A 10779-nucleotide genomic window follows, 5' to 3' on the forward strand; every position below is an offset into this window, starting at 1 on the left:
TTATGCAAAGGCATTTGACTGTGTGGATCATAACAAACTGTGGCTGACTCTGAGAAGAATGGGAATCCCAGAACATTTAATTGTGCTAATATGTACATCTTTAGTATATTACATATTTTTCTTAAAGTTGATTATAGAATGTTGAATTTTGTTTTATTTAAAAAATTTTATTGAACTAATGAAAAATCTGATGACTGATAAATTTGCAGTTGAAAATTGAAAATGTGTTGGTAGTCATAACACTTTAATTTTTTCTAGTGTAAAGATACCAGTGTGTCTTAGTTTTGAGCCAGTATTATTATCCTCTTAAAATTGTGGATGAACTATATTAAGTATCCAGCTTTCTTGAACTCTATGTTAAAATTGCTTACAAAAATATTTCTTCCACTTTTGGGGGTGGATATCTAAAAATTGCATGTATCTTTCTACTTGTAGATATAAAACTGATGGAAAAGAAAAGGAGGCAGTCCTTGAAGAAGACGATGACCTTTGGGTCAGGATTCGACATTGGCATATTGCAGTAGTATTGGAGTATGTGATCCCTTTTAAGTTTTATTACGTATTGTTTAGTCACTAAATAAATAGTAGTACATTTTATCACATTAAAATAGTTTCTTTAGTAAAGTTGTGCACCTTAAAAATTTAAGTCATTATCTCACCGTTTGACAGGGAAATTCCCAAGCTTATGAAAGAAATTTCATCAACAAAGAAAGCAACAGAAGGAAAGGTAAGAATCTTATTTTTATTTTCAAATAATGATGAAGGTAAATTTTAAAGTTTCAAATTCTTGTTTTATTTAACTTTTAATCTTAGGAGATCTCTCATATACACCAAAGAAGAGAAATCCATTCTTGTGCAGCCATTACCCAGCTTTTTTTTTAAACTTCAATTTATTGTTAATTTCAGTAAAAATTTACAGACACTGTGGATTTCCATTCATTCATTGTTGCACTTTTCTCCCTTCCCACGTCTCCCCCCTAGTGCACTACCCTCTTGGAAAAGTAAAAGACAAATTCTTTCATTGTTTTACAAGCCCTCCCCCAGGTCCACTCCACCATGCAGCCTTTGCTCTAGACTCCTGTCATGACAAAAGTACTAATCACATTTACCTTTTAAACAGTTTTCCCCCTCATCTGTTTCAATGTAGTATACATTATTGAACCCATCTTTCTCAGTCTCTCCCCGACCCCAAGATCAGTCCTGTTTTACAACAGTGGCACCATGCAGTATTTGACTTTTTGTGACTGAGATACTTCACTCAGCATAATGTCCTCCAGGGTCACCCATTTTGAATAGTATTGCATGAGTTCCTTGTTTTTCAATACAGCATAGTATTCCATTGTGTGAATATACCACATCTTCTCTATCCATTTGTTTGTTGATGGGCACTTAGGTTGTTTCTAACTCCTTGCTATTGTGAACAAAGCCGCAATGAACATGGGTGTGCATATATCTGCTTGGATGTCAGTTATTGTCTCTTTTGGGTATATTCCCAGTAGTGGAATTGCTGGGTCAAGTGGTGTCTCTATTTGCAACTTTTTGAGAAAGCGCCACACCACCTTCCACAGTGGTTGCACCATTTTACACTCCCACCAACAGTGAATAAGGGTCCCAGTTTCTCCACAACCTCGCCAGCATTTGTTGCTTGCTGTTCTGTTAAATTTTGCAATTCTGACTAGGGTGAGATGATATCTCATACTTATTCCATTGCCCAGCTTTTTGCCATGGAGCAGCTGGTGGATTCGAGCCATGTGCCTTTGGGTTGGCAGCATAATTCCTTACCATGAGGCCACCAGGATGAAGGCATTATCACAGCTTCCTTTTTAGGTGTGAGAATATCTTTATTTTACTTTTTTTCCCCCACCCCAATGATGGAATCAATCCATCTCATTGAGGGTCTTCCTCTCCTGCACTGTCCCTCTACTTTCCCAAGCATGATGTCCCTCTCCAAGGACTGGTCCTGCCTTCCAACATGTCCAAAGTATGTCAGATTTTTTTGCTAGATTTAATACTTAAAATTGACAGGTTGAGGTTTGGGGTTTTGTTTTTTTTTTTTTCCTTTCAGCAGTTTAAAGATTTATATACATTCATTGCCTTCCAGCTACCAATTTTTTTAAAAGGATCAGCTTTCGTCTTAATTGTGGTTTTCAATAAGATAGCTGTCTTTTTAAGGATTTTAACTTCTATATCTTTTGATTTTAGCGGGTTGACCAAAGCCTGACAATGATGTGATTTTTAACCTTCTTAGGTTTTACTGAGTTACTTGTGTCACTAGATTTGATAATTTTCATAAGATTTATGACATTTTTGGTCATTATTTTTCATGTTTCTCTTTTGTATCTTTCTGGACTCTTAATTGCATTTGACCATATTCTGCATCTCTTATATTCTGTTCTTTTTATTTTTCCCCTTTTCATTCTCTGCTTTAATTGACTATTTTCTGTTAACCTTGATTCACCTTCTTCTGTGTTCTGTTTGATCCAGTCTATTGTTTAAATCCACTTAATATGTTTAAAAAATTTTTAATGTACATTTGTTGTTGTTGTAGTAGTAGTTGTTGTTATGTGCCGTTGAATCTCTTGCAACTCATAGCAACCCTATGTAAAACAATCCTAAACCCTGCTCTATCCCCTGCCAATCTTATTGTCTCCAACACGCCTATCCCTGTTGCCCCAGTGATAGAATCAGTCCATTTCACTGAGGGTCTTCCTCTCCTGTGCTGTCCCTCTACTTTCCCAAGCATGATGTCCCTCTCCAAGGACTGGTCCCGCCTTCCAACATGTCCAAAATATGTCAGACAAAGCTTCAGAATGCTTGCCTCCAAGAAGCAGCCTGGCTTCATTCTCTCTAGGATGAACTTGTTTGTTCTCCTAGCAGTCCATGGTAAATTCAGTACTCTTCTCCAGCACCAAAGCTCAAAGACATTAACTCTCCTTCTATCATCCCTAGTCAGTGTCCAGCCCTCTGAAGCATAGCAAATAGTGGTAAAGATCATGGCCTATATCAGGTGCACCTTAATCTCCAGACTGACATCATTGCTCCTCAGTACCTTGGAGAGGTCTCTGACAGCAGACTATCTGTGGTTTTTTGGTGAGAAAAAATTATATTTAGAATTAGCCAGCTGAACTCAATTTAGATGATCCAAATTTTGTTGGAGCATCCAAAGCGTCATAGTCATTAGGCTTCTTCTCTCCATTAGGCCTAATCAGAGTGTTGACCTTAGCCATATCAGTGTCATAGAGCTTCTTTACAGCTAGTTTGATTTGGTGCTTTTGACAAATGCTCCTGTATTTAACTACTTTAATCAAGAAATAAAGCAATTTTTTTACCTAAAAAATTACCCATGTCCTTTCCAAACAACTTTGCTTGTCATCCTCTACCCCTTGTTAACCATTGATCTGTTTTCTCTCTATAGTTTTTGTCTTTTTCATAACATCATGTAAATGGAATAATACAATAAGACTTTTTTAATTTAGAATAATGCATTTGAGAATTATTCCTGTTACATATAGTACTACTTTGATTTCTTATTCCGGAATCTTTTTTTTAAAAAAAAAAAATTTTGCATGTGTATACCACCAAATTGGATCTGACTGGTACAGGGGGAGATTGTCCCTCCTCCTCCAGCAGAACATCTGGTTGATTTGAACTGTGTACCTCTGGGGTTGCAGTGCAGTTCCTTGCCACTAGGCTACCAGAACTCCCTCTGAATCATATTTTATGGATGATATCTATAATCATGTAGGTGGCCCCACAGTTTCTTGTTCACGGTTGTCAGGACACTTGTATTGTTCCAAACTGTTAGCAGTTATAAATAATGCCACGATAAACATTCAGCTTTTTGTGTGAACAGACATTTCCTTCACTTTTGTAAATACCTAGGAATGGGATTGCTGGGTCTTGTGGTAAATATATGTTTAACTTTGAAAGAAAGTGCCAGACTGTTTTCCAAAATGACTATGCTATTTTACATTCCTGCCAACAATCTCTATGAATATTTGTTTTATTCTTCATTTCAGCTATATTTAATTTTCTAGGACATCCATTATTGGGGTTTTTTTTCAATACTGATTTCCTGTTAAATTGCTTTATGTTTTCATTTATTCTATATTTTCCCTCTATCTTCTGTAATATAAGTGTGTTATTTTGAAGTCTGGATCAACTTGAGTCTGCTTGAGTGTCAATTACTTTTTAATACTTGTCTAGTTTTTTATTATGTTCTAGACATTGTAGACGATACATTGTTATTGTAGTTGTTATGTGCCGTCGTGTGTTTGCGACTCATAGCGACCCTATGTACAACAGCCCTAAACCCTGCTCTATCCTGTGCCAATCGCATTGCCTCTGACACACCCATCCCAATTACCCCAGTCACTGAATCAATCCACCTCATAGAGGGTCTTCCCCTCCTGCGCTGTCCCTCTACCCAGCATGATATACCTCTCCAAAGACCTGTCTCTCCTTGCAGCATGTCCAAAGTATGTCAGACGAAGCCCCAGAATCTTTGCCTCCAAGGAGTAGCCTGGTTTAACCCTCTCTAGGATCAGTCTGTTTGTTTTCTTGGCAGTCCATGGTACATTCAGTATTCTTCTCCAGCACCACAGCTCAAAGGTGCCAATTCTCCTTCTGTCCTCCCCAGTCATTGTCCAGCTCTCTAATGCATAACAAGTGATTGCAAAGACCATGGCCTGTATCAGGCGCACCTTCGTCTCCAAAGAGACACCGTTGCTCTTGAGTACTTTAGAGAGGTTCCTAACAGCAGACTTTGCCATCGCAATACATTTTTTTATTTCCTGGCTGCTGGTGCCAAGAGTTTTGACTGTGGAGCCGAGCAAACTGAAGCTGTGAACAATCTCAATCTCTTCGCCATCCATCCTGATGCTACCAATTGGTCCAGTGGTGAGAATCTTTGTCTTCTTGACATTGAGCCTCAATCCATACTGAAGGCTGCAGTCCTTGACCCTCTGCAGTAAGTGCATGAGGTCCTCCTCAGTTTCAGCGAGCAAGGTTGTGTCATCTGCATAACGCAGATTGTTGATAGATCGTCCACCAATCCTAACGCCACGCTTCTCCTCATAGAGCCCAGCCTCTCGGATAATCTGCTCTGACGATACATTGGAAAGTTCTATATAGTCTTATCCCCTGCCCCTGTAACTTTAAAAATATTCACTTTTATTTTTTCAGTGTGATTTGAGTGAAAGTTTGTCAAGCATGTTGGTTTTGCGTTTTATCACTCGCATACCATTTTTGTTTTATCATGTTAATTACAATGCTTACACTCTCTCAGGAGCCAGTTGCTTTATACTGCCTTTCCCTTCACCTATCATCACTCCCCTCTCTCTCCTTTTCCATCCCTGCTAAACATCCAAAAATCATTCTGCCTGTAAACCTTTCTTTAGCTTTTGAGAATAGTCTTTGTTCTTTTGTGACTGACTTATTTCACTCAGTATATTACACTCTGCTGGAATGTGCCATGGAGTAGGAATTGACTCATAGCTGACTCTTCAGTGGATTTTCAGAGGCTGTAAATCTCGTGGGAAGCAATTGCCACAGAGCAATTGGAGTTTTTTATTTTTTAAAAAAAAATTCTTTTTTTTTTAATACTAGTTTATTTCTAAATTTCATATACATTGTTTTCCAGAACAGATTCTTCCAATTTCCCTCAACCCCCAACCCATAAAATCGTACAACTCCGTTATTAATAACCCCTCACCCAGGACATCCTCATCCCTCTGCTTCCACTCTCCCCACTTTGGATCCATATACTCGTTCTACGTTAAGGTTTTTATACAATATTTTTCCTTGTGGGATTAAGTTAGTTCACTCAGCATAATGCCCTCCAAAGTTCTATATTCTTAATGAAGTATTGCATTTTATTTTAGCAGATAGTTAACTTGCTGATAAATCCCCTTGATTCTGTTGAGACTTTTGTTTTATGTTAGTCCTAGTTACTACAAGTTAGATTACTCACCCCTCTTTCTTTAGGTCAGAATGCCAGTGTTTCCTTAACACTGTGAAGCCTCCCAAAATCTGTGTCCATTTTCTAGCTATGTACCACACTCTTAGAAGTTATTCTTTGCTTCATCTTCCACAGTATTGCCTTGCATATGTATGGATTATGATTTAGCCTAGGATTTCATGCATATTGTGGTATTGCTGAATTTCTTAAAAATTTTATTTTATAATGATTTGCTTACTAAGTTCATATATATTGTATTTGACACTCTCCTTCATTCACATTGTGTTTTATACAGTCATTCAGATTTATTATATAACATGAATATACACTGAACTCTTCTAGTACCTGCCCCCCCAACTCTGCGTTGTTGTTGAGTACCACTGAATCAGAACTGACCCCTTAGTGGGTTCTCAGAGGAAGAGGAAGTAAATGGCATGGGAGAAGATTATCCTTACTCCTGCAAAGCAGCTGTTGACAGTGCAGTTCCTTCCCACTAAGCCAGAGCTCCCTGTACTCTACATTGGTAGCCTCAACTGCTGAGCTTTTCTTCCTTCTCTTTTGCTTTCTGCTTGAATTCGGTTTCCTTCCACTGTTGAGAAATGTTTCAAAGGAAAAGGCCAGGATAAATGCAAATAACCTTCTTTGCTTTCCATTGTTCAAACAACTCCACTATGAGCTATTTATTATTATTATCATTCCTTGAGAACAAATTATATTTATTTTGTCTGGTTCTTTTTTATTCTCTACTAGTTTACTTACACAATTTGAATACAGATTTGAACGAATTCATTCCATTTTCCTCACCCCCTCCCCCATCAAATTGTACAACCCTAGGATTAGTGCCCCCTTCCCCTTGCACATCTACATGCCTCTGCTTCCAGCCTCTCCCTCCCCTCCTGGGTCCTTATACTTATTCTACAATAATGATTTTATACAATGTTTATTCTTGTGGGACTGAGTTAGTTCACTCAGCATAATGTTCTCCAGTCCCTCCCAAATTAGGTAATAATTTACAAAGTTATTGCTCCTGCATGCTGCATAGTATTCCACTGTGTAAATAAGAGAGATGCAAATGAAAACCACAATGAGGTACCATCTCACTCCAGTAAGAGTAGCAAAGTTTAATAGGGCAGCAAGTAATAGATGTTGGAGAGGATGTGGTGAGAAAGGAACTTTTAAACATTTTTGGTAGGATTGTAAAATGGTGCAACCATTCTGGAAGGCAGTTTGCACTTCCTCAAAAAGCTGAACATAGAAATTCCATATGGCCCAGCTATTCCACTACTTGGAATACACCCTGAGAATATGAGAACTGCGGCACAAACTGAGATTTGTACACCAATGTGCATAGCAGCATTATTCACCATCGCAAGAACATGGAAACAAACCAAATGCCCAACCATAAATGAATGGATTGAGAAAATGGTACATTCCCACAATGGAATATTATTTTGTCTGATTCTATTGTTGACTTTGTTTTTAAATTTGCCAAGATTTGGTAATGTTTAAAACTTCAGGATTTAAAAATTGTAATATAAAATAACTGAATCACAAATTGACTTTAAAAATTGTTTGGTTTTTCCTAGACATCACTTAGTGCTCTTACTCAACTGATGAAAAAGATGCCCCATTTCCGAAAACAGATTACTAAGGTAAACTATATTGTTTAAATACCTTCAATTTTTTTTTAAAAAAAAACTTATTGGTTCCTCCATTCCTGTAGTCAGACTTGCCAGTGTGTGTGCCATTAGAATACTTGGTATTGGTTGTCTACTAAAGCCTTACTTTGGGTAAGAAAAAAATGCACCAAATATCTAAGCTTCTCAATAACATTATATGGATTTATCCTTTATATATTCAAATACAACTTAAACTTCTTGTAGATTTTTATCTTTAACAAAAAAAAAACAAAAACAAGCTGTTTGTGCACATGGTAAGTAAATTCCACACTGGAATGATTAATGGTTGTGATAGTGCATATTTCTTTAAACTAATGCTTTTAAATTAATAAAATTAGAAGCAGGTAAGTTGTGTGGGCAGGTAAACTAATTTTTACTACTCTAGTCTTTCTAAGAATCACTCTAAAAATAATCTTGACACATTTTTTTAAGTCATGTTTCACCTTAAACAAGAATCAGTAGTAATATAAATTCATGCTTTTCTGGTGGGCTTTATGGCCCTTACTATTCTCCCTGCACATTTTTTTTAATTACTCGCAAACTCAGTACTAATTCAATCCTTCCATTCTGTTTTTCCTTATTGATTGCTGCCTATATATCATGTAAATTCTTTTTTACTTTGTCTTGCTATTTCCCTTGCTTAAATATAGCTTCCTTTTTTTAAAGCCCCTCAAAAGTATACATTACCCATTTAAACAGAAAGAATAAAAATGTTTTAAATGATTTGTTCCATCTTTTTTCCAGCAAGTTGTCCATCTTAACTTGGCAGAAGACTGCATGTCAAAGTTCCAGCCTAATATAGAGAAGCTCTGCAAAACTGAGCAGGTATGTGTAGAGTTGGACATGCCTGTGTTTATAATAGATTTCAAGAAGGAATTTGTAAATTAAAACCTGACTTTTTTCCCAGGATGCAGATGCATTTCCAGTAAAATTATTTTTTGCGTTCATTAGAGAAAAAAAACAACCTCACTTTTTGCTCAGCAAAGGCTCTGGCTTAAAGGGGCACCTACCTAGGAAGTGTGTAATATGTTATTACTCACTGAAGCTTGTGCATTATACACACAGGTTGTACCACTAAATGCCAAGGAGTCATGAGACTGCTAGGAAAAGGGCTCAATTCTCGGTTCTGACTGGGTCACACCCACAGATGCTTTTCAGAGTGTTGTCAATTGAGTCATTATTATCTATAGAAGGAGGGCTGTAAACAGAAACGGATTTGATGTGAACTGTTTTCCCTCATCTCCACTTTGCATCATAGGAAAGGAACCAGTAGGTCTAGAAGGGAACCCATTCTTCTTTCCTAAATTACCTGTGTCTGTTTCTGTATCACTTCATGAATCAGTTGCCAGCAGGTGTGTGTCTCTCAGCAGGTTTGCCACCAGATCAGGTCAGAGGTGATATGACTGTTTGCTTGGTCCCTCTTAGTGCTTTTCTTGGCAAGCTCTGGCTTTTTGTTTGTTGGCAAACTCCCAACTAGCAGCTATGGGACAACTCGAAACTAGTGCTGGCATTAGATAGGCATTACAACAGCTCTCAAGGAAAAATTTTTATGGACAACATTTATGTGATATAGGCACAAGCCTTTGTGTGCCTTCTCTTGGTCCCCGAAGGATCAATCTCCTTTTTACCTTAGTGTTTCAGTGCTTAGCAACTAAGGTATCTGCTGAGACGTACTCTGATTGGTAACTGTGCCTGCAATGACCCTATACTGTAGTTGCTTTTCCTTTATGGAGCATACAGTTCCATTGGTAATCTCCTGCTGGAGAGAAGTGTCGAGCTCTGTTGCTGACCTCTTGCCTAGAGGTGCCTAGTTTTACTTCATGGGCCAACTCTCCCCACTGCTGCCAACTTACCTACTGTTATGGCCCTGACTGTTCTTGCTGCTACTGGGCATCTTCTGGTCCTCTATTATCAGCTCAATGTTTCAGCCCTTAACACATTGCTGCACACTTTTAAATTCATGACCGTGCTTAGAAACACATTTGCCGTCATTTGCGACAACGGTTTAACCTGTATTACAGTTCTTTTACCTGGGTCTAAGAGGTTCTTCCCACGGGGATCCTGGGCCCAAGGAACACACTTCTCTTCAGGCTTTTGTTGATAGAGGGGTGGAGTAAAATAGAAATAAGATTAGGAAGTCTCTCTTTGAGATTGACTCCTTATTGAGAAAAACTCCTTGTCCATTTCAAAGTGTGTCCTTTTCCTTGTTGTGTACTTTCGAGTCAGAACTGACCCATAGCTTACCCTCCAGTGGGTTTCAGAGAAAATAAATCACATAGGAGGAGATTGCCTGTCTTTCTCCCACGGAGCAGCTGAACCACATGCCTTTGGGACTTCAGTGCAGTTTTTTTACCACTCGGTCACCAGAGCTCCCAGTGTCTTTCTTAAAACTGACCAGATTTTTAGGTAGATTATAAACTGACCAGTACCGTTGGGTGAATTACAAATTATTTATGCAGATAACAGAAGACTATCAAACTTTGAAAGCCATTTATGTAACTAATCAGTCCTTGGAAATTAGTCACCTGCCTAGCAAACTAATCACCCTATAGCAATTTGTAGCCTGACCAATTATTTGGGGAGAATTGTAAACCAGGATGAGAGAGGCACAAAAAACCCACAGCATTTTTGTACATACCCCATAATATTAACAAGTAACTGTCTCAGAAATAGACTCTCTTGTGGAGCAGCTGGTAGGTTCAAACTGTCAGCTTTTTGTTTAGTAGCCAAACATGTAAACACTGCTTCATCAAGTGCCAGTAATATGTAATTACACAGAACCTAACAAGCAGCCCCTCCTAATCTGTGACTTGTTTTGCTGGCTGATGGGGATGTTTCAGGTTTTTGAAGCATGGTATGGGGTAGTATTGTTTGCAGAACTTTTTCTGGGAACACTGTGTAAGCACATTTTGCTGTTTTATGAAGCTTTTTGTATGATATCTCAGCTATTTAGATTAGTACTGGCTACTAAAAATAATGAAAACATATGTAATTGTAAATTTTGCTAGGTATATTAAAAAATTAAAAAAGGAGGTTATTTTTTTATAGTATGCCTTATTCTTAGTGCATCCAAAATATTATGTTGATGTGTAGTCAGTATGAAAATTATTAGCAGTATATATTCTTTTTTTTTAATTTTTT

The 10779-nt window shown here is 37.7% G+C and overlaps 1 protein-coding gene and 1 pseudogene across 1 annotated transcript in view; one reads left to right on the top strand and one right to left on the bottom strand.

Moving 5' to 3' along the window:
- The window catches only part of STXBP3 (syntaxin binding protein 3), an 87054-nt gene that overhangs the window by 52879 nt on the left and 23396 nt on the right, over positions 1–10779 (top strand). The window contains exons 10-13 of the mRNA XM_006882499.1: positions 436–531; positions 670–727; positions 7546–7611; positions 8383–8463. Coding sequence (XP_006882561.1) covers positions 436–531; positions 670–727; positions 7546–7611; positions 8383–8463 — 301 coding nt within the window. The remainder of the gene's footprint in view (positions 1–435; positions 532–669; positions 728–7545; positions 7612–8382; positions 8464–10779) is intronic.
- LOC102855283 overlaps positions 8645–10779 on the bottom strand; it is an 11668-nt pseudogene continuing 9533 nt past the window's right edge.

This window comes from Elephantulus edwardii, unplaced genomic scaffold (assembly GCF_000299155.1).
Source record: "Elephantulus edwardii isolate Elephantulus edwardi_28Jun2011 unplaced genomic scaffold, EleEdw1.0 scaffold00020, whole genome shotgun sequence".
Classification (NCBI taxonomy): Eukaryota; Metazoa; Chordata; class Mammalia; order Macroscelidea; family Macroscelididae; genus Elephantulus; species Elephantulus edwardii.